General features: G+C 37.9%; 1 protein-coding gene across 14 annotated transcripts in view; it reads left to right on the forward strand.

Moving 5' to 3' along the window:
• Positions 1–25,387, forward strand: part of CADPS2 (calcium dependent secretion activator 2) — a 545,377-nt gene that overhangs the window by 132,307 nt on the left and 387,683 nt on the right. For all 14 annotated transcript variants that reach the window (XM_057549848.1, XM_057549852.1, XM_057549849.1 and 11 more), the window contains exon 2: positions 4,813–4,926. In XM_057549848.1, coding sequence (XP_057405831.1) covers positions 4,813–4,926 — 114 coding nt within the window. The remainder of the gene's footprint in view (positions 1–4,812; positions 4,927–25,387) is intronic.

Raw genomic sequence — 25,387 nt, forward strand, 5'->3', positions numbered from 1 at the left:
TGTGTCAGACAGGAGGTATGCATATGACAGGTTTCCCTCTTGCTTAATCCTGAATTGATGAATATTTTTATAATGATCTGGATGAAGAATATGGATAGCGCATTATTATGTTAGTGGTATAACAAAACTAGGAGGGTTCTTTGGTCGTAGGGTGAAGGAATCAGAATTCTAAAGAAAAAAATGAATCACCTGGAACAATGGACCAAATAAATCTAGCCAGGATGGAAACATGGCTCAATGAAGCACATGTAAGAATGTTTTAGAATTTTTGTTGATCATAAGCACGATGTGAGTCAGTTGATGTGACTGCCAAGAAGAGTTAATTTGTTTTTAGTTTGAATTAATAGACATAGAGTACTTAGAATGTGAGAAGTGGCCCTCCCACTTGTCTCTGTGTTGGCCACATGATCCTAGGAGAATCATCTTCAGTCTGTTGAGTATATTTTGGAAGGGACATGGCTGTTGTAATGAGTTTCATGATGTTATAGCTTTCAAAGTACTTTCTTATATTTAGTTTTATGTAAATAAGTTTTATTTAACTGTGTAATGCTTTATTTATGGGCAAACTGGAGCGTACTCTTAGGATGCTGGGAGAACTGGTAAAGTTTATTCTAGGAAAGAGAAGACTCAAATAATCTAGTACTTGTCTCCAACTTCCTGAGTTGCTATGTTGAAGAAGCAAAGTAACGTTTAGTTTGTTTGGTCGTAGGTAGTATAGAACTAGGATTTATGGAAGGCATAAGGAAGCAGGTTTCAATCCTTTATAGTTGTCTAAAATTAAAGTAGGCTTCATTGCAAGGTATAAAGGTAGGGTGTGTATGTCTGTGTGTATTTTAGTTTTATGGAGACCGAGAGACCACTTGGTATGGATTTTGTAAAGATTAATGCATTGATTAGAATGTTGAATAGCATGATTATTATGGTTCTTTTCTGACTCTTTCTGTTTCTTTGAAATCCTCAACCTTGAAATGTTAAAAAAAAAAAAAAAAGGGGGGGGGGCGGTGTGGATATACAGTCAAGTTCAAATCTTATACCTGAAAGGAGAAATAAAAAAAAGTCAGTTGGTTTGTTCAGTCTTTCTGCAGGATGATCAGATTTAAACTATCTGCAATGAGTCATAATTGTTCTGAGTTTAAAAATGTGTAAAGTGGCTATTAAAGCTTAATTTAAATGTAAATTAAAATTTGAGTATGTAAGAAGGGTCCTGTGATTTAAAACTTAAAATGAATAAAGTGATATAGGTTGAAAGATCTTTTTCATCCTTATTTTCCATCTGTCCAGTGTCCAAGGCCATCCTTCTTCCATAGTTTGTCTGTGTTTGGAAGCAAATACATGTTCTGATTTTTGTCCCTTTTCTGTGGAAGTGGTGGCTTATTTTAAATACTGTTCTATACTGTTTCCTTCCCCGAGATATTTTGAGGACATTTTTACATCAGTACATAAGAGAACTTTGTCATACTATTTTATAAAGCTAATAGTATTACCACTGTTTGGATGTAGTATTATTTACTCCTTTATTTATGAAAAGTTAAGGTGGTCGGCATTTTTTGGTTTTGTTTTGTTTTTTGCTAATGTGGGGCTTGAGGGGTGGGAAGTGCTACTGTGCAGAGGTGAAATTGATTAGAGTTAACTGCAGTTTCCAGTCAAGCCTTCCCTTTCATGTTGCAAGCCTTTAAATATACTCCAGAGTTCCAACATATTTACATCAGACACATACTGCCGATGCAGTTGTTGTCTAGGGTGGGAGACAGATTTCTGGTGTTTCCTGCTCCACCATCTTCCCAGGATCCTTCCACTCTCAGGTAGACTTCATTCGGAAAAGAAAAATGTAAAGTAAGTTAGGCATGCTTTCATAGCTTGAGTCATTTCTCTGAGTGCATCTATGTTGTCTGTCTTTCTGTTGGCTTATAGGTTAGACTCTTGTCAATTTCTAGGATCTATATGTTTGAAAACTAGCTCTTTAGGGTATGAGTTGCAAGTATTTTTTTTTTTTTCTGGTACGTCTTTTTTTCCAATGATTTTATTTATGGTATGTTTTGCCATGCTAAATTTATTTATTTTTTAAAAAAAGGATATAATTGACATAACATTGTATAAGTTTAAGGAGTATAATGTGATGATTTGATACACATATATTGCAAAATGATTACTACAATACCAAATTTATTTTTAATGTTTAGGCAGCTAAATTTATGACCTGTAGATGTTGATTCATGCTTAAAAAGATCTTTCTAATGCCCGTGTTTAAAGGAATTCTCCCATTTCTTCTAATAACTTTACAGTTTGGTCTTTTTTACATGAGAAGTTTTAATTCATTTGGGCTGTAACCATGTGTTATGGTCCAATTTAATATTTTTCTCCATGGCTACCCAGTTATTCTAAGATCGATTGAAGAAACCATCTTTTACTACTGATTTGAGGTGCAATAAAGGTATTTTATAGTACACTTCTGGTTGTATTTGGATCTATTTTTTGGGTCTATTACATTGGTCTCTATCTGTTGATGTATAGCATAGTTTATTTTGATAATGCCAGTAGCTTTTAGGAAATTCTTTCTGACTGCTTTCCCACTGCTAGATTTTAAATTGCCTTTTTTCCTTCCTATCTCTTTTATGTGGAATTGTAGACCTTTTCTCTGTACTAATAAGAGTATCCATTTATTGACTGTTTGTATATCGTTATGATATGGCTGTCATTTTATGTCTTAAATGTAACTGCAGTAATTTTTATTCATAAAAAAGTTGAAGCCTGATACTTAGCCAGGTGCCTCTGGCATGTTTTGTGAACTACACCACCATTGTTAGAGTTTCCAAGAAGATGGTTTGTGCACATCTCCTTCTCTTGATTCATATGCATGAATTTTCCACACCATAATCACCAAAACATAACTCACTGACACAATGGCTAAACTTAAACACTGGCAAACTAGAAATTGCAAAGATTTAGAGGAGTTCTTAAAGAACAAAATGCCTCTGAAAGAAGAAAATTGAAGGAAGATATCCCTAGGTTCTAGTTTTTGAACAATATTTATTTTATTTATCGAATGAGGGAGTTGGGGCAGATGATCATTAAGGTCCCCTCCAGGTCATTGTCATTCCCCCGTGTACATTTCCATTTACATTATTTTACCTGGACAGTTGGTTTGCAAGTTGAAGCCCTTCTTGGCGGTTCCCAGGGCTTGGCAACTAGAGTGCTCTCAGCCATTTCATTCTCAGCAATTGCTGTCCTACTTCCATCTGGTCCCTTTTGTGAACCAAGTTTAGAGAGCTAAAGGCCTGGGCTTAATTTGCCTTGCTAGTACACATACACAAAAGGTTCCTGCTTTCATTCTCTTCATATTATAGAAATGGAGAGTGTAATATAGTGGTGACATTCCTGCTTTTCAGCTTCGTTTAGCTTTCCCTAAAATGAAGAAGATAACCTTACTAAAGAAATGGAATGGTCTTCTCTATCCACTGCTCGGGGCAAGGGTTTTTTTACACTGCAGCACGATAGGGCACTTCTTTATCAGTCTGTTACTACCAGCAGCAGTTTCTTTATAGGCTGTCTTGTTTATTAGACTCCTAAATCAAACCCGTGTTTTGAAAGAGCTTGTCTCATATTTGAATGGCATTTTAGTAAGCCTTTTGAACAGTTTTAAACTTACTTCACATCAGCCTTCTTTGGGAAGCCAAATCATACCAGTTTGTTTAGTCTTTCTAATCCTTTAATCATTTTATCCTCCGCATGTTTCCAAATGCTTCACATCTCTCTGTAGAATCCAGAACTGGGCTGAGTTCTTTAACAGTCTGATGAGGATGACTGAAATGGAAAGATCACTCCTTCCTGTTCCTTATATAGCTCAGGATTTGTTGTTTTATCTGCAAGACTACGCTCTGTCTCCAGTTAAGCGTTAAACAAATATGCTTCTGCTTGACCCGATGCACCCTGCCTCTAGTGAAGTGGATACCTCCGTAGTCGGTGCTGGCTTCGTGCGGGTGAACCTGTGCAGCCACGTGGCGCTCCTGCTTAGAAGGGGCCCGTGCTTGGTTTAATGCTCTTTTGCTGCTGTATTGAAATTAATGTTTTCAACGAGGAGCTCCTCGTTCTCGTTTTGTAGTGAGCCCTGCAAATGAAGTAGCTGCCTCTTCTTGTAGCTGATAACTAGAGGACATGGTTAGTAAGTCATGGTTGGTGTCTAACCCACCCTGCGTAACTGTGATGGGTAGACCCAGGGTGAACAAACCTGGTTGTGAACTTCCACTCTACTCCCTGAGTCACAGCCTTCCCCTAGCCTGCCTGCAGATGCGCTCACTGCCCCCCATCGCCTCTCTCTTCTCCTCCTTATCGTTCCTTTATCTCAGCTCAGGCACTGAGGTGTGTTTGTTCATGGAATCCAAGCTTTTGGCGTACAACAGATGTCTTTTCCAGAGGATTCTTTCTCTGGGTCCCTCTGTCTTTCTTGTCACCTTTTGTCCAGAGCTGATGGTTGTCCACTCACCTCCAAGAGTGCTTGTCCCTTCTGTTCTCTCTATTCAGGACAGCTGGCAGTTAGTTTCTCATTCGAATTTTAGATTTTTTTTTTTTTTTCCTGTCTCTACAAAGGGATTAGAGTGTAGTAATCACGGGAATTCTGTTTGGGGCAGAAATTTGGATTGCATTGCAATAGCAGGTATCGCAGAGTATGTGGGGCAGTGACTTACATTTTTTAAATGACCCGTAAGTTAATTCTAGGTATCAAATCTTAGATACAAGTAGCAAGTGTAACTTTTAAAAGTCATTATGTTTCATGGATTGGCTAGTTTTTGATCTGATTCCCTCTTTTTCTTGCAGCTTAACAAGCAGCAATTGCAGTTACTGAAAGAACGGTTCCAGGCCTTCCTCAATGGGGAAACCCAGATTGTAGCTGATGAAGCATTTTGCAATGCAGTTCGGAGTTACTATGAGGTAAGTTTGAAGAGTCTGATGCCATTTAAAAGACATTTTTAATGGCTTTCCCATTTTAAGAAGCTCACTGGTATGATAGGATGGCTGTGAGTTTGCCACCTTCCTTGAAAGCATTGTCAATTCTATTTTGCAATTTAAAAACTGATTCCACAGCCTGGTTTTGAGAGATAAACAGAATTGGAAATTGTTCACATCTTTTGAGGGAGAAGTAAGCTGTTTAGAAAAATCTTCTGGCAGTGATTGATATAGCTGAGTGTAGCTGTCTCTGGGTCCACATGTCTAATTTATCCTTTTTAATCAGGATTTCAATAGTAAATTGCTATCTTGTGCCATTCTGTTCACTAAACTTTATAATAATTAAGGCCAGTAACTAATTTCATGAGGAAAATTGAATTCTTTTCTTCCCGGGGAGATAATACTACAATACCACCTTTCTCTTTCTTCTGATTTGAGTTCGTGAGTCATCAGGAATTCTCTGTGGACTTCCTATGGGCACCAGTTTTCACACAGGGTCATTAACTGCTTCAGTGAGTGGCCAGTAGATGTTAAGAGAGTTCCCTTTTTTCTTGAGGACTTTTAAAGTCATTTGGTGCATGGATTCCTTCCACTGTGAAGATACTCTACGTCTCTCAGCTGAAGAACAACATACAAAGGTGTATTAGACTAGTACAAACTAAAAATGTAGAGATGCAGTGTGTCTGAAGTTTTCTGAGGCAGGGAAATATCTTTGCAAGAGTAACACAGTAACTGGATGTACAGATACTTGGTTGGATTAGTAATTAATTGATGGTGTGTATGCATCAGAAGTGGCTTAATGCAACCCGAGGGAGGTGTGTGTTACCCCGAGCCTAGGCCTGTCAAACAAGATGAAAGTATAGAAGTCTTACTCACCAGATGTGTGTGTGGCAAGAATCTAGCGGCAATAGTGGATGCTGTCTAACTGAACCTTGACTCAGAATATCTTTTTTTTTTTTTTTTAATTAATTTATTTATTTTTGTCTGCGTTGGGTCTTTGCTGTGCGTGGGCTTTCTCTAGTTGCAGCGAGCGGGGGCTACTCTTCGTTGCGGTGCGCGGGCTTCTCATTGCGGTGGCTTCACTTGTTGCGGAGCGCGGGCTCTAGGTGCGCGGGCTTCAGTAGTTGTGGCTCTTGGGCTTACTTGCTCTGCAGCATGTGGGATCTTCCCCGACCAGGGCTCAAACCTGTGTCCCCTGCATTGGCAGGCGGATTCTTAACCACTGCGCCACCATGGAAGCCCGACTCACAGTATCTTAACAAGTATAGGGTATTACATTTCATCTTGTAAAACTCAAAGCTTGAGTCTTTGAGTCAAAGTCTTGCAAGATGAAATCTTGCCCTGAATCTTAATAGATGAAATGTAAGGGCCTATACTTGCATCATGTAATAAAAGAAAAGCCAAACGTCTGTGTTCAGGAGGAAAGAAATGGGTTAAGTAATTTGTGTAAAAAGATGTAATTAAGCAAACTCATTTTTGGTTCAGTACTATGGTATTGTACATGTTAACATTAGGAAAAGAAACCGGGTGAGGGGGGCATGGGGGCTCTTTTGTACTACACGTGCCACTTTTGTGTAAACCTAAAATTACTCCAAAATAAATATATTCCAAAGTAGGTGTTTTTCATAAGGGTATTACAAAGAAGTAAAGCATAATATGTTGTTGTCAGTTTAGTAAAAGGCACACTTAAGCTGTGTTAATGAGAATATTTTTCCTGTAATAAAGGAGTATCACCATTGGTTTCTAAACGAGGATGGTGTGCTCTTCTGGGTACAAACTATAAATGAAAAGATGTGGATAAGTTTAGTGATAACAGGTTTGAAACATATCATAATATAGATCGCTTGAAGGGCCTAAAGACACATTAGGCTTGTGTTGTGTGTGGCCCCAAGGGTAAAACTAGAATTAATATGGAAACTGCAGTGGGGAAGATTTCAACCTAATGCTATTGGAGTTTGGTTGCGCTGCCCAGAGACAGAGTGGGCTGGAGAGTGCAGCATCCCTGGAGGCCAGATTCCCGCTCGCTTCACAATCGCTTGGGAAGCATTTTGCACAGAGGGGTCCCAGAGCTCTGCCCTGGCCTTACTGAATCAGAATTTCAGAATCTATATTTTTAAAAGCTTTCCAGGTGATTCGCTTACAACTGGTAGATCGCCGACCAATGGAATTAGATGATTGCTTGCTGGGATTGTTACAGAAAGAGATTAAGTACTGAAGAGTGTTCAGAATGGCAGCTGGGAAACGACGGTGGCTTATTAGAAAGTCAGGAAATGTGGCTTCACATTGAACTCAGATGCTTACCAAATACATAACAGACAAGTCATTGAACCTCTGTGAGCTTCAGTGTTTCTATTTATGTAATTGGTGGGTAGTAATGTTTAAGTATTGGGCTAGGTGATCCAGGGTTTTCTATTCTTTGGGTAGTATTTCCAGCAATTGTTGGCTTGTGAGACTGTAGCTAACTTGTCTTTGTGAAGTTCTCAAAGGGGTTAAGATTTATATTAATGTCTGTGGAGTCTGTATTCCTGATTTACATCTGGGGAGTTACCATTTCCCAGGTGGCACACATTCAGTACTCAAACTCTTGAATAGATAAGTAAATTTTGTTGGAAAAATAAGGTAAAAAATTGCTTCTCAATTTTTCCTACAAAAGTCTTTACCCTCTTTTTTAAAGGGTTATATTTTTGTCTACTTTGCTATGACTAACAATGCTGGTAGTCTCAAGTGAAGTAAGTAAGAAAGAGAAAGACAAATACCATATGATAATCACTTATATGTGGAATCTAAACTATGACACAAATGAACATAACTACGAAACAAAAACAGACTCACAGACATAGAGAACAGACTTGTCATTGCTAAGGGGAAGGTGGGTTGGAGGGAAGGACTGGGAGTCTGGGGTTAGCAGATGCAAACCATTATATATAGAATGGCTAAACAACAAGGTCCTACAGTATAGCACAGAGAGCTATATTCAATATCCTGTGATGGACCATAATGGGAAAGAATATGAAAAGAATGTATGTATAACTGAGTCACTTTGCTGTACAGCAGGAATTAAAACATTGTAAATCAACTATACTTCAATAAAATTTAAAAAACCTGCTGGTAGCCTCTACTATAATCACCTCTGTGGTATTTCTTACAGCTTACCAAATATATCTGTTTTTTCTTCTTCCAGTATCTTTGTGGTAAACAGTGAAAATATTACTACCCACAAATTACATAAATAGAAACTGAAGCTCACAGAGGTTTCAATGACTTGTCCACTGTTGTATATTTGGGAAGCATCTGAGTTCAGTGTGAATCCAGATTTTCTGACTTTCACGGTGCCATTTTGAATACACCTGTGAAACGTACTGTGCAAAACACTTCGAAAATGTTTTTATTCTTCAGAATAAACCTTTTAAACAGAATTACTCCCATCTTAGAGACAAAGTTAAGTGACTAGTGTCCAAAGCTGCATAGCTAATTAATAGCAGAGCCAAAACCTCACTCTTTCCACTAAAGCTTATTAAAACCAGATCTTGGGTTCTACCCAATACCTATTGAATCATAATTCCTTGGGATGGAGCATCTGAATTTTGAACTTGCACCTGGATGACTTTGGTTCAGTCTATATTTTGAGAAACATGTCGACCTAGATCTTAATGACTTCTTGAATGTATGTTCCATGAAGGAACCATTTCTGCCCTGGTTATCATCTTATTCCACAAATGTAGCAAGTATTTTGTGGCACACAAATGCTTTCAACAAAAGCTTGTTGACTAAGTGGATGAGTATTGGAGCACTTATTAATCTGCGTAAAATTGTATATTTTGGTTTTTTTCTCCATAATTTTTAAATTAAGGTATCACTTCAGTAGTGCCATGGAATTTCTTTCGATTATGATATCCATTTCACGGCTTTGTGCTTCCTCAAAGATGGCAGATGCTTCAGAAGCATGGTTGGGCTTTATGTTCTTTCTAACCTAGTATTCTATGATTTTATGATCTTTTTTGGCTTATGTATTTCAAGGTCTGCCTTTTCAGGGATGTTACATGTTGTTTCCTGTATACAGCTGTTTTCAACAATTAATCCATCAGTAGTGATTTTCCAATATATTAGATTTTTGGTAGCCTTTAGCTGTGATGGACATTTCTAACCATGGCGATATATGTATGTGTATGTGAATATATCCATATATGTGAAAAACCCTAGTAAACGTGTATCACCAATTAAATTGAAAATACATCTTTATACTTAGGGCTTACAAGTTCTCCAAAGTCTGTTTGCTATTAATTTTTTTAGCTTCATAAATGGTACTCCTTCAGTGATTTTATGAATAGTCTTTTCCATCTTGGTTGTATGTCTGTTTTATATAGACAATTAAGAATTATCTGTCTTTTTTAAGCTAAACTTTATTATTATTATTATTTTTTGGCCATGTGGCATGTGGGATCTTAGTTCCCCGACCAGAGATCGAACCCGCACCCCCTGCATTGAAAGCTTGGAATCTTAACCACTGGACCACCAGGGAAGTCCCTATCTGTCTCTTCTTAAACTGGTTGTACCTTTGGATATTTGGTTTACTTTACCTCTCTTTAATACCTGGGATCTTGGTGTGCTACTCAAGATATTTCTTTTTCTCCACAGTATTTGACCAAAAGCATTTCTTCAAAGTACGTTCATTATTTTAAAAAGTAAATAATTTCTTTCATCTAGGTCATGACAGGATTGAATCTTTCTGGGTTTTTAAAATGTGGTGCCTTCTTGGGTGTGTGTTCATATGTCTTTGTATATCTATATCTATGTCAGTATTAAATATTTACCGTGAATATTATTCAATATGTTATATATTGTAGAAGCATATACTGTGAAGATAATTTTTATATGACAATGCTACTTCTATCTCATTCATTTTTACAAGATAACTTTGGTTTAAATATTGGCCTATAAAATAATAATAATAAACAAGAAATCTGTTTTTGAAATTACATCAGTCTTTTTCCTCATGAAGTTAGCATAATTAGGGGAAAAAGAATGGACCCAAGTGCTAAACCACCTAACTAGGCAGACTTGATGGTACAGAAGAACCATAACAGGAAAAGAAGAAAGAAATGGTAGATAGCATACACAGCTATTGATACTAAATAAAAGTTAGCAGTTGCAATCTTGATAATTTCATGGTTGCTAATTGCTGTTAGATTCTGCAGTACCTTCATCTTTGTTTTTCTTTCATTGAAGTTTTCTTCTTCCCCTTCCCGCTCCCCCTGTCTGGAGGAAGACATAAAAATGGACAGTAGTCCTACAAGTATCTGCTATATCTTTCTAGCCATATCTTTTTTGCTTGTTCTGTTTTTCAATTTAGGAGACTTCAGCTGATTCTGTGGATGGGTAAACATAGGTTTATTGTAGTATGTTACTTTCCAAGTTGTCCTTCCCATCCGATATTGGCTTCTGTTCACAAAGTTCAGGTGGACTTCATCCAAATACAACCAATGGCAGTGTGATTTATAACAGATATGTGGAAAAGAAAATGGCCTTTTTTTGGAGATGTCCAAAAGACGGTATATAATTGCTTACTAGCTGCTTTCAGCGTAACAAACATTCAGGTTCTGTTATTGTGCAAAAAAATGGATGTTGGAGTCTTTCTTCCCCTTTTTGGTGGGTTGGCTTTGTTCACAACTTTTCGGAAAGGATGTGTATTTTTCTTATTACCTCCATTTGTTTATGTTCTCTTCTGGTTCCTGAGAATGGATGAGGTGAGAGTTAGAAGTTTTTAATCTTTAAAAATTATCAAAGAAGGACTAAAATAAATCTTGCCCCACCATCACCACCAAAACCACTTGCTTTTCAGATTTTCTACTTGTATAATGATACAAATGGGAATTCCTTCAATAAAGAAAAACTGCCTTCAGTGTGAATTTACAGATTTCATACTAAAGGAAAAATTACTCATTTTCATCTCAAAATATTGAGCTCCAATTTTCGCCCTTTTATTGCATACTTTTATTTAAAGTGCGTTATTCTGGGATTCAGAAGTTTTCTACTTTGATATTACTTTAAGAACACTTTAATAGAAGTATAGTATGACTGTTAGAGAGTTTTTAAAATATTAAAGAGGAAAAACTTCTGTAATCTGAAAACTGCTCTAAAAATAAAACATTAAAGAGGAAGTTAAATATCCCCTATAATTCCAACGCCTATAGACAACTGTAACAGTTTGGTGTTTCTCTTTTGTGTATATGAACTGGAATTATTTTAATTTTTTTACATATGTCATGAACATTCTTTAATATTAACTATTTTTCAAGAGTGTGGTTTTAAATAGCTGTGTAATAGACCATTGTCTGCCTGTATCTAAATTTTATTCAGTTTCCTTATTTTCAGACGCTTAAGTTTTCTCCATTCTTAACTGTTAAAGTAAGTGCTGAGATGATCATTTATATTCTTAAATAGGTTCATTTTTAAATTTCTGCAAGTGGTATTACTGTATGATAGAAGATAAACATCGTTTAAGCTCTTATAATACAGATTACCAAATTGTCCTCAAAAGTACTAAAATTTATGCTACCATAACAGTATATGAGAGTGTTATTTTTTTTCCCTTCACACTTGGTATTATCATAAAATAAATGCCAACTGATAGGTTCACTTGTTTTTATTTTACTGTTAGCGAAGTTCAACATTTCCATACTGGCCATTCATATTTCTTTCTTTCTGAGTTACCTGTTCATGCCCTTTGTCCATTTTTCCATTTGGATTTTGGATGTTCATCTTTTAAATACTGATTTATAAGTGTTCTTTATACACTAAGATGACTATTAACCCCTTTTTATGCTGCAATTATTTTCAGGGGTTTTTTTTGTTTTTTTTTTTGTTTTTTCATTTTGCAATTTTAAGTTTCCTTACCTCTGATACTCATTTATTTCCTGTTCTGATAGAATGAAAGACATATTCTCATTCCAAGTAGAGACTGCACCATGTTTTATTTCCTTTGAATTTTCTTTTCTTGTTCATAAGTTATTCGTGCCAGTGGTTTGCATCATACCTTTCCCTCCTCTCCTCATTCCAGCTACGACCCTTTTTGGATTAGTAGCTCTCTGAGTAGAGTATGTTGGTGTAACTCAGGTGTTTGCTGTGGGCCTGTTTCCCCACCCGTTGAAGGGGGAAGAGGATTTCTAAAGCTCCCTCCCTTTGTGCAAGCCTCTGAGAGTTAATTTGATTCTTTATATTGCTGTTTCTTCTTTTCCTTGCCCTATGTGCTCTCACAGCTCCCAAATGTAAAGAATAAAAAAAAGCATGGCTTGATACTATAGCTCTAGGACTAATCTCCAGGCCATGGTGTTTGAATTTTTATACACATTTATGTTGGAAAAAATCTATATATCTTCCTAGTCCAGAGCATCAGGAAACTTGACTTTAGCTGTCAGTTTCTTCCAGGGAAATTGGGAATGTCTGCCTCGGCTTCCCACTGCCAGCAATCAGTTTGGTATCATTCCTTTTCTTTTACCTACTTTCTTTCCCTGACATTATATCCTGACCTTTAATATTTATTTAAAAAATAAGTACAGTTGTTTAATGGTTGATTTGTGAAAACTGAGAGACTTTTAAGGCTTTTTTGATTTGTTTTATAAAATTAGCTTTTTTAGAATTAAAAGGCACCACCCAAGTGTTGTGTGTGTGTGTGTGTGTGTGTGTGTGTGCGCGCGCGCGCGCGCGCGCGTGCAAGCTAGAGGGAGAAGGGCTGGCAGATCTGCATTTAAATATTTTGATGTCAGTTTCTTGATAGCACTTTACTTTGGGATGGAAGGATTTACTGTTCGTATTCCAAGGGATGTTTGACCTGTCAGAATCTCTTAAACTTTGAAATAATACCATGGAAAAGGCCTATTTTTTCATAGTGAATTGATGATCACTAAGTAAACCAGGATTGGCATCCTGTGTCAGGAGGGTATGAAAAATGTCAGCATATTCATAGATGAAATCCAGTAACCAGTAATGAGAAGTGAGGTTTTAAATTTTCATTGAGCTCTGCAGATCACATGGTATTTGTTATTTTTGATATTAGCCATTTTCTTTCACATCACATTTTCTTAAATTCTAAGTATGGCATTTTAAATTAAGTATTCGAAGATAAAAGGGCTACAGATTTCCAATATCAAAAAAGCAAACAACCCAATCCAAAAATGGGCAGAAGACCTACATAGACATTTCTTCCAAGAAGATACACAGATTGCCAGCAGACACATGAAAGGATGTTCAACATCACTAATCATTAGAGAAATGCAAATCAAAACTACAATGAGGTATCACCTCACAACAGTCAGAATGACCATCATCAAAAAATCTAGAAACAATAAATGCTGGAGAGGGTGTGGAGAAAAGGGAACCCTCTTGCACTGTTGGTGGGAATGTAAATTGATACAGTCACTATGGAGAACAGTATGGAGGTTCCTTAAAAAACTAAAAATGGAACTACCGTTCTTTCCACTTTGACATGGTTTGTACATGCTTCTATTTTTAAAATTACAACAAATAATTGTAGAGAGGAAATTTTTCTTTCTCCAGTTGCCTTTAATCTCTACATGTTTTGATGAAGCAGTAAGTGATGATTTTCTGCTTTTGTGATGTTTTTGTCCCACTGGAATATATTTAATCCTTTATATACTGCTGAGATTGAGATTTTAGCTTGACTGCTAAATTCTGTGATCTAAAAGTTTCTGTCACATAGAGGAATTTAATTTCCTTCTTAGCTTACCTTCATTTCTTACAAAATCATGTGCACATCTATAGTGTAGCATGGACAGAAGGTGTTAAGCTAGTGATTACAAGTGGTTATGAAGGGTCCTTCAAAAGGTAAGATATTAAATATACTTAACTTTTGTTCCATGCATGTTGTGAGGAAAGGAGACCAGCCTTCCCTCTTTCTTCCTGTGCCGGTAGCCTTTGTTTTTTAAACTGGCTCCGTTTCATGCTGTAGTGCACTCACAGATGATAGGCGTGATGTGCACCTGGCCTTCTTTCCTTAGCAGGATAGCCAGAGAAGGTAGATGTTTCTAGCAAGCTAGGGAACAGAGAGGAGGGCTGCAGTAGGGGACTTGCAGCTTGCTCCCCTCCATGCAGAGCTCCACATACGAGTCAGGCTGGCCCCTTCTCGCTCCCAGCCCCTTGTCCCTTCTCTTGCATTTGCTTCCCTTTCCTCCTTTCCCTTCATCCTTCTCCCTGTCTTTGCAGAGCTCTCTGCACAGTCAGGCTGGCCCATCAGGGCCCTGTGAAGTGACCGGTGGTTGGAGGTTGTCTCCTCACACACTTGAATCCTGACTTGCCCATGGCTAGCAAGAATACAAAGGGAGTTGAGTCTATATAACTTTGAGAGATTTATATTTTGCCTTTTCCTTTACATGGCTCTTCCGAATTGTGTACATTTATAATGGCATAAGGTAGCAGTCCCTAAAAGTTTTATTATTGAAATAGTAAGTGGCCAGTGAGCATAACGGAAATGCAGCAGCATTGGGGAGAGCAGGATAGAGTCTGCCGTGACCTTAGATTGTTACCCTGTGGTTGAGAAACAGGTTCATTTCATTGCTTCCGTTCCCTGTTACACCAGACCAGCTGACAGAGTTCTTGGCTTCCCACAGTGTCTCTGAGAAGTAGTCCGCGGTCACTGTGTCAGCTTCTCTGCTCTACAGCGTTGTCTCCTTAAGTGTTGTATTGTGTCCGTTCCTTGCCAGCTCTTACACCTTTATGTCTGAGTCCATTCAGGCTGCTTTAACAAACCATCGGACTGGGTGACTTATAAGAAACAGAAATTTTGCAGTTCTGGATTCTGGGAAGTTCAAGATCATGGTTCTGGCAGAGTCAGTGTGGTGACTGGCAAGGACCTACTTCCTGGTTCATAGAAGGTACTATCCCACCGTGTCCTGACACGGCAGAAGGGCTCTGGAGCTCTGTGGAGTCTGTTTTTATAAGAGCTCTGACTCCATTCGTGAGGGCTCTACTCTCATGACTTAAGCACCTCCCGAAGACCTCACCTTCTGATCTCTCACATTGGGGGTTAGGATATCAGCCTATGAATTCTGGAAGTACACAAACATATTATAGCACCTGATTTCACTGAACTTCCTCATGCATACTTGACTGGTGAGTGATGGGGAGCAAATGTGATTACCTGAATATAATGTACACATCTTGCTTTTCATTACCCTGTGACCTGTTTAAAAGGTTCCTGCCACCCTTATCTACCCAGAGAACTCTCTCTGTCCTGAAAGACTGAGCTCCCCGGTTACATCTCTAGATAGCTTTCCCTGGTCCCCCAGCTTCCTCTCTCCTCCTCTCCCTCCCTCTTCCCCCACCCTCCTCTCTCCTTCTACACCCCCCTCCCTCCTCCTTCCTTCTTTTCCCCTCCCTCCCCTCCTTTCCTTCTCCCCTTACTCCCTCCCATGATTTTTCCGTGTCAAAAAATGTCTAGCTATGTAGGAATATAATGGAGAATGTTGATATAAAATGCTTTGAGTAGTCAGATTAAAAGGTAATGGTTGAATTGCTTAACGACGGTCACATAAACTACACATACAAAGTTTCTACTTAGCAAACTCTAAATATGTCTTTTTTTAAAGTAAAGAAGGCAGGATATACTATGTTGTGCTGAGATAATTAAGTAGTATTTCAGTATTTTCTGCCCGGTAATTTTACTATGTGGGGAAAATGATTATACCCTCTTCAGGGTACATTCTTAAATTTAAGGCCTATTAAGCCAAAAGATGGAAGGGTTGGAAAGACTGCAGTTGCTAAATGTTGTGTAAGATTTTCTCCAGTAGGGTGTTGTTTCCTCTCCCTAATCTTAAGCCACTTCTTTATTACTATTAACTTTTGGGTGTGAAAGTTATTACCTTTTCACTTCCAAGACATCTTCCAAGTGGAAAATCTAAGCAGTATTATCTGTAAGCTGTTTGTAGCCAATATTTATTGGGAGAAAAAGGCTCTGCTTTTTTAATGTTAATGTACCTTATTTTTGTAAAAAATTTTACATGGTCTTCTCCATTTAATATATTGTTTATTCAAAATTTTAAAAAATCTTGTCAACAAGAACTATTTATGGTCTGTTTTTTATGCCTTCCTACCTTCAATTTACACATTTTTGAAGTTGCCAGGCTATTCAGGCATTCTGCTACGTATCTGTCATTCTTGCTTGTTTGGTGGGACCAAACTGAGAAGAGGAGAAAACTTTGTAATTGGGTTCTGACAAGCCTATTTGGGAAATTAATGCAAAATGGTAAAAAGTGATAGGTAATGCCAAATATGAGAATAAGGTAGGATCAGTCATATCCTGAATTCAAAAGTATGAATATACAGAGTAGATAATATTGGGAAAGATTATTTATACTGCAAAGTGAGTCTTTGTTTTGCCTTTTAGTTAGTTATAAAGTTTCCTTAAGCTGCAAATTTTGTTGGCATATTGAAAATCAGATATGATACATGTGTTGCAGAGATTGTCAACATTTGAAGTGTTATTTTCTGTTGTAGTACAGTGAAAGGTATGTTCATATTCCAAGTAAAGACTAAACTCCATTTTACTTCCTTTGAGCACTAAGTGACTATAAATAGACTCACACTACTTCAAGTCAAGTTTCTGCCCCCAAATGAGTTTGCTGCAAACTTATGAAAAACAAAAAATTCTTAGGGGTTTTCATGTTGAATTGTGTGTAAAAGACTATGGCCCTTAGTAAAATCTAGGGGAACACAATCATATGTTTTTGTCAGTGTTCTGTTAGGACCAGGGCAGACTTGAAGCTTTGATGGTACCTTACTTAAGAGCAGAACATGTGGGACTTGACTTTAGAGCTTTGCACTGTGTTTCGTTTTTATAATTGTACAACTTGCTTTCTTTCTCTCACAGATTATGTTCATTTTTAAGCCTTATATGCTGGAGAATTTTGACCATGGCAGATGATTATAGCTGGTTTTGTCCATGGGAAAGCAGCCCTTGTTTTAAATGTAGGACCAGTACTACACTCCAGACCTTACTCAAAGGAGCATGAACTCAGTTTGAACTGCAGGTGGGCCATGCAGTTAGCCTTGGTACACAGGCCTGGAATGACACTGGTATTTTCCTAGGAATAGGTGTACGGAAGAGAATCTTTTCATATCCTTTAGGTGTAGGCGGAACCATATCTGTTGCTTTGAAATTGCAAGGAACAGAAATCCTGTGTGGCTTATAGAGGAGCGAAACTTGGATTCATGTGGCTTGTCCAGAGGCTCAAATCGCTCCCCACCAGTTTGGCTCAGGAAGGAGATACCTTCTCCAGGAGGAAGGGTTGTGAGCACTGACCAATCCTAACTAGAAGCAGTGGGCAGTCCAATAACGTTCACTCACTTAAGAGTAGTGTCCTGTCACTAGAGAGAACTCCCATGCCGTTCAGTACTGCAGAGATGTAAGGTTAAGAGGTTTGGAATATGGTGGAAGAGATCAAGAACCTCACATAAAACCTGAAAACAGGGGCAGTCATCCTTGTAAGGAAGGAAGCGCAGTCTCATGCTATTTCAGAGGAGATTGTGTGTATCGGTGGGTTCTTCCACCACCCAGACTTGGTAAATTCATAGTGCCAAAATTAGCCTCTTGATGGGAGTGTTTAGGTTCATAGGTCATGGATTCAGAACAATCCTGTGGACTGACTAGCATCTTGGCAAAGCTAAAAGCAAGGCTGTTTACCTTTTTAAACTTATACTCTTCAGTCTTTGCTGTAGTGTTTGCTGAATATACTGTTGTCTGAGATAACTGAACTATTGCTGTCTGAGCCTGGGAATTCACAAACTTACGAGAAGTGGAAAGAAACATGCTAAAAACAAACATAAAATAGAAATTTTAAAATAATAAAGAAACAATTACTTAAAGAATTAGTTACATGAGAAGACTTAATGAGACAAATGCAACCAAGATTGATGAAAACATGCACAAATAAATGCAATTAGGAATATAAAAATGAGATTTAAATAAAGATAGAATAATTTAAACATCGTAAAATTACTTTGAACAGTGTTATGCCATTAAATTATGAAACTTAAATGAAGTGATACTTTTGTTGAAAAACAAGATTGACCCAAGAAGAAATAGAAAACCTGAACTGTTGTCCATTAGGACAGTGAAGTGATCATCCAGACTATTCTACCAAAAGAGACTAAGCTCAAATAGTTTTACCGAACCTTTAAGGAAAGATAATTTCTAAGAACTGTCTCAGAAGTTAGAAGGAGAAAGCTTGTTTGAGGCTAGTATATCTTTGCAAATAACCAAATTGGGAAAATGTAAGAATAGAAAACTAAGGACCAGTCTCATTTTACATGGATGCAGAAACCCTTAATAAAATATTAAATTTCAGTGATATACATCAAGATGAAGTATGTCTTATCCTATGAATATGTGAATGATTCAATTTTAGAAAAACTATTAATATCACCTACCACATTAAGAGGTGAAAGAGAAAAATCATGTGATTACATTAATGTAACAGAAATGGCATTTAATAAAATTCAGTATCTTTTCAGGATGAACAAATCTATTCAAGATAAAAGAGCACTTCTAGAAACTTCTTAAACATCAGAAACGTACAGGAAATATCACTTAATGGGGAGTGAAGATTTTGAAGTTTTTGAAAAATCAGGAGTAAGACAAGGATGGCTGTCATCACTTACTATTACACACAGGCATACCTCCTTTTATTGTGCTTCACTTTATTGCTCTTTACAGATATTTACATTTTTATAAACTGAAGGTTTGTGGCAATCCTGTTTGGAGCAAGTCTTTTAGTGCCATTTTTCCAACATCTGTTGCTCACTTCGTGTCTCTGTCACATTTTTGTAATTCTTGTAATATCTCAGACTTTCATTATTACATTTGTTATGGTGGTCTGTGATCAGTGATCTTTGTTACAATTGTAATTGTCTTGGGTGCCACAAGTCATGACTGTATAAGATGGTGTGTGTGTTCTCACCGTTTCACCTACTGGCTGTTCCTGGTCTTTTTTTCCCTCTCCTTGGGCCTCCCTGTTCCCTGGGACACACCAATATTGAAATTAGGCCAATTAGTAACCATGCAGTGGTCTCTAAATAGTCAAGTGAAAGGAAGAGTTGCGCATCTCTCACTTTAAATCAAAAGCTACGTGTGATTAAGCTTAGTGAGGAAGGCAGGTTGAAAGCCACGGGAGGCCAAAAGCTGGGCTTCTTGCACCAGTTAGCTAAGTTGTGAATTCAAAGAAAAAGTTCTTGAAATAAAAAGTGCTACTACAGTGAATCACTCCTGCTTGTGAATGATAAGAAAGCAAAACAGGCTTGCTGCTGATAAGGAGAAAGTTTGAGTGGTATGGATAGAAGATCAAACTACCCACAACGTCCCCTTAAGCCAAAACCTAATCCAGAACAAAGCCCTAACTCTCTTCAATTCAATGAAGAGGTGAGGAAGTTGCAGAAGAAAAGTTTGAAGCTAGCAGAGGTTGGTTCATGAGGTTAAAGGAAAGAAGCCATCTCCATAACATAACAGTGCAAGCTGAAAGCAGCAAGTGCTGACGTAGCAGCTACAGCAGATTCATTCATTATCCTAGCTAGATACAGAGGATCTCGCTAAGATAATGAAAGTGGCTACAGTAAACAACAGATTTTCAATATAGACAAAACAGCCTTAAATCGGAAGATGTTGCAGTCTAGGACTTGCATAGCTGCAGAGGGGAGAAGTCAATGCCTGGCTTCAGAGAACAGGCTGGCTGTCTTGTTAGGGGCTAATGCGGCTGGTGACTTTCGGTTGAAGCTAATGTTCATTTACCGTTCTGAAAATCCTGGGTCGTTGAGAATGATGCTAAATCTACTCCGCCTGTGCTCCACAAATGGAACAACAAAGCCTGGATGACAGCACATCTGTTTACAACGTGGTTTACTGAATATTTCAAGCCTACTATTGAGAGCTACTGCTCAGAAAATTCCTTTCAAAATATTACTGCTCATTGACAATGTACCTGATCACCCAGGAGCTCTGAAGATGTACTGCAAAATGTTTTCATGCTTGCTGACACAACATCCATTCTTCAGCCCATGGATCAAGGAGTAAGTTTGACTTTCAAGTCTTACTATTTAATAAAAACATTTCATAAGGCTATAGCTGCCATAGATAGTGGTTCTTCTGAGAGAGCGGGGCAAAGCCAATTAGAAATCTTCTGGAAAGGATTCACCATTCTAGATGCCAGTAAGAACATTCGTAATTCATGGGAAGAGGTCAAAATATCAACATTAACTGGAATTGTTCTTTTTGTTTTTGTTTTTTTTGGAGTATAGTTGACTTACAGTTATTTCAGGAATTTGGAAGAAGTTGATTCCAACTCTCATGGATGATTTGGAAAGGTTCAGAATTTCAGAGGAGGAAGTAACTCAGACAGATGTGGTAGAAGTAGCAAGAGAACTAGAATTAGAAGTAGAGCCTGAAGATGTGATTGAATTGCTGCAGTCTCACGATCAAACTTTAATTGGTGAGGAGTTGCTTCTTATGGATGAGCAAAGAAAGTGTTTCTTGAGATGGAATCTACTCCTGCCGAAGCAGCTGTGAAGATTTTTGAAGTGACAACAAAGAATTTAGAATATTACATAAACGTCATTGAGAAAGCAGTGGGAAGGTTTGAGAGGACTGACTGCAACTTTGAAAGAAGTTCTATTGTGGGTAGAATGCTATCAAACAGCACTGCATGAGCCAGAGAAATCGTTTGAGAGAAAGAGTCGATTGATGTGGCAGACTTCATTTAAGAACTGGCCACAGCGACCTCAGTTGTCAGCGACAAACACCCTGATCAGTCAGCAGCAAAAGAAAACACATTGAGGAAGACCCTCCATCAGCAAAAAGACTGTAACTCGCTGAAGGCTCAGCCGATGGTTAGCATTTTTTAGCAATAAAGTGTTTTTAAATGAAGGTACATACATTTTCTGATGTAATGCTGCTGCACACTTACTAGGCTACAGTATACTGTAACCATAACCTGTATGCATTGGGAAACCCTCCAAAATTGGTATGACTCGCTTTATTGCGGTGATCTGGGACCAAACCCACAGTATCTCCAAGGTATGCCTGTATTGTAATGGAGTAAGAAAAAGAGCATCGTTAAACTTGTAATGGTAAAGTTATACCATCTGCAAATATGGAGAGTTTATTTTCTATGTAGACAATTTTAAGGGGACCTATAGAGAAACTAGAAAAAGTAATGACTTCAGGAAGATTATCTAGTTTTTACCCAGCAGACATACAGAAATCGGTAGCACTTTTATTTTTTTAACAAATAAAATATATGTTTTTAATGGGCTTCCCTGGTGGCGCAGTGGTTGAGAATCTGCCTGCCAATGCAGGGGACACGGGTTCGAGCCCTGGTCTGGGAAGAGCCCACATGCTGTGGAGCAACTAGGCCCGTGAGCCACAATTACTGAGCCTGCGCGTCTGGAGCCTGTGCTCCGCAACAAGAGAGGCCGCGACAGTGAGAGGCCCGCGCACCGCGATGAACAGTGGCCCCCACTTGCCGCAACTAGAGAAAGCCCTCGCACAGAAACGAAGACCCAACACAGCCATAAATAAATAAATAAATAATTAAAAATTAAAAACAAAAAACAAAATATATGTTTTTAAAACAAAATTACAATACTGAAAATAAAGTTTATCTTGCTTTTTCACTTACCAAGAGAATTTTCTTAGGTCGGTAGATAAACTTTATAAATTTAATTTTATAGAGAGATTATTTTATTTTGAAAATACATCATAATTTACTTAACTGTTCACATATTTTGGGCTAATTAGATTATTTCCATTTTCATTATTATAAATAACATTGAAATCAGCATCTATAAACAACCCTTTTTAATTCCTTAAGCTAGATCAGAGAGGTAGAATTTCTGGTTCAAAAAAAAACTTTTTGAAGTTTTTTTTTTTTTTTTAACATCTTTATTGGAGTATAACTGCTTTACAATGGTTTGTTAGTTTCTGCTGTATAACAGAGTGAATCAGCTATACGTATACATATATCCCCATATCCCCTCCCTCTTGCATCTCCCTCCCACCCTCCCTATCCCACCCCTTTAGGTGGACACAAAGCACCGAGCTGATCTCCCTGTGCTATGCAGCTGCTTTCCACTAGCTATTTATTTCACATTTGGTAGTGTATATATGTCCATGCTACTCTCACTTCGTCCCAGCTTACCCTTCCCCCTCCTCGTGTCCTCAAGTCTATCCTCTACGTCTGCGTCTTTATTCCTGTCCCACCCCTAGGTTCTTCAGAACCATTTTTGTTTTTGTTTTTGTTTTTAGATTCCATATATCTGGGTTAGCATATGGTATTTGTTTTTCTCTTTCTGACTTACTTCACTCTGTATGACAGTCTCTAGGTCCATCCATCTCACTACAAATAACTCAGTTTCGTTTCTTTTTATGGCTGAGGAATATTCCATTGTATATATGTGTCACATCTTCTTTATCCATTCATCTGTCGATGGACACTTAGGTTGCTTGCATGTCCTGGCTATTGAGATAGAGCTGCAGTGAACATTGTGGTACATGAATCGTTTTGAATTATGGTTTTCTCAGGGTGTATGCCCAATAGTGGGATTGCTGGGTCGTATGATAGTTCTATTTTTAGTTTTTTAAGGAATCTCCATACTGTTCTCCTGTATCAATTTACATTCCCACCAACAGTGCAAGAGGGTTCCCTTTTCTCCACACCCTCTCCAGCATTTGTTGTTTGTAAATTTTTTGATGATGGCCCTTCTGACTGGTGTGAGGTGATACCTCATTGTGGTTTTGATTTGCATTTCTCTAATGATTAATGACGTTGAGCATTCTTTCATGTGTTTGTTGGCAATCTGTATATCTTCTTTGGAGAACTGTCTATTTAGGTCTTCTGCCCATTTTTGGATTGGGTTGTTTGTTTTTTTGATATTGGAAATCTGTAGCACTTTTATTAAATAACAATAACTTACTAGAAGATGGCAGGAAAAATAATTCATTCTCAAAAGCATCAACACATAAAGTACCTCTTAAATACAAATCCCACCCTAATACTGCAAGGCCCCTGGGGAGAAATATTATAAAATATTACTGAAGAACATAAAAGAAATATATCATGTTTTTGAACGGGAAGAGTCAATTTCATAAAGATAGCATTTATCCTCAATTTCGTCAATAAGTCATTACAATTACAACCCCCTAACAGAGTTTTGCTTTACGTCACTTGATGATACTGAAATTTATATGGGAAAGCAGAAGGTCAGCAATAGCCAAGACTATATAGAAAAGGAGGAGGAGTGACAAGGGGCGATTTGCCCTACCAGCGTTCCAAGTTATTGTAATTGAGATAGACTGGTATTAGTAGAGGGGCAGGTCAGAAATAAACCCACACATGGATATAAACTTGATATGCTTTACAGGTGGCATTATACGTTTTTCGGAAAGTATCAATAGACTGATGAATAAACGTTGCTAGGATAATTGGCTACCCATATGGAATTAAAGATAATACTGGAGTCTCTCTTCGCATTGTGCACAAATATATTCTAAATATATTAAATACAGAAATGGGAAAAGCAAAAATTTAGAAGAAAACATGAGAACATGTAAAGAATAGAACAGGATTTTTTTTTAAAGCCGAAGAAAATACAAATGATATGAAAGATTGAAAAATTCTCCTAAACTAAAGCTGAAATATTTCATGATAAGCAAAACAAAGTGAGAAGATAATAAGACTGAGATGATATCACAATGCCTATAGTTAATATAGGCTTGATATCTAAAATGTATACAGAGCTCCTATATAACTGTGTGAAAAGGCAAACAATTCTTGAACAAATAAAGGATAAATAATTCAAAGAATAGGAAACCTGAATGGCCAACTGTTAGTTTCATGTAGCTGCTGTAACAAATTTCAGCAAACTGGGTGGCTTAAAACAAACCTATTCTCTCACAGTTTGTGAGGCCAAGCATCTGAAATCAAGGTGTAAGCAGGGCTGCACTCCCTCTGAAGGCGCTAGGGGAGGATCCTTTGAAGCCTCTTGCAGGTTTGGCTGTTGGCATTCTTTGACTTCCTTGCCTTAGGACCACATCACTCCGGTGCCTGCCTTTGTCTTTACATTGCCTCCTTCTCTTCTGCCTGCCAGATCTTCCCTGTGTCTCTTATCAGGACATTTGTCCTTGGATTTGGACCCAGCTGATAATCTAGGATGATCTTTTCATGTCAGGATCCTTAATTTCACCTGCAAAGACTTTTTCCAAATAACATGCACAGGCTCTAGGAATTTGACATGGACATATATTCTGGGGAGTCATCCCTGAACTTGGTACAGGGTAAAGAGATGGTTAACATCCCTTGTGATCAAGGATATTCAGAGTCAGATCCTGAAATACCATTTGTCTTCTTTCAGTTTTACAAGTTTGGAAACATTAAACTTGAATAAGGGGTATAGAGGGGTAAGTACTTCCGTGCTTCTGGCCAAAGTGTAAATCTTCGCAAACACTTTGGACAGTACTTTGGTGCTGTCTGTTTAGCTTGAAGATGCCTAGCACCTCCACCCTGTGACCTAGGAAGTGAACTTCCAGGAGTATACTCTAGAGAAATTCTAGCACAAGGAAACCTTATTCAGGAATGTCCACTGAAGCATTGTTCAAAATATAAAAAAAGTGAAAACAGCTCAAATATCCATCAACAGATGAGTGAATAAATATACAGTGTGACATATTCATAAGATAGAATGCTATAAACGAGTGAATCTCAAAAACAATGAGCAAGAGAGAAAAGTTGCAGAATGATTGGTACAGTTCTATTTATATAGAGTTTTATAACATGCAGCGTAAATTTTCTCTATTGGTTTTGAATACATGCACATGGAACTTTAATGGAATTAATGCCGTATCCTGGATAGGGTTTATCTCTGGGGATTCTGGAAGGATTATTGGTTTGGGGATTGGTGTATAAGGACCTTCAACTATATCTGTAATTTTCCTTAAAAAAAAAAAAAAAAAAGTCCTCCCCAGAACCTTAGAATGTGACTTTGTTTGGAAATAAGATTGATGCAGATGTAATTAGTTAAGCTAAGGTGAGGGTGAGTATCTAATCTAATCGGATGAGTATCCTCATATGGAGGAGACTGAGACACAGGGGAGAACACCCTGTGAAGATGAAGATGGAGGCAGATGTGCAGCGACTCATCTGCAAGCCAAGGGGCGCCGAGGATTTCTGGGAACCGCCAGAATGTAGTGCAGAAGCATGGAACAGATTCCCTGAGCCTGTGGTAGGATCCAGCCCTGCCGGCATCTTGAATTTTCGATTTCTTGTCTCTGGAACTGTGGGGAGGGGCGGGATGGGGGATCCCTGTCGTTTCAAGTCGTCCGGTTTGTTTGTTACAACAGCCCTAGGAACCGAATACATATCCAGAATATTCAGATTTTAAGTTGGATGAT

This window comes from Balaenoptera acutorostrata, chromosome 7 (assembly GCF_949987535.1).
Source record: "Balaenoptera acutorostrata chromosome 7, mBalAcu1.1, whole genome shotgun sequence".
NCBI lineage: Eukaryota > Metazoa > Chordata > Mammalia > Artiodactyla > Balaenopteridae > Balaenoptera > Balaenoptera acutorostrata.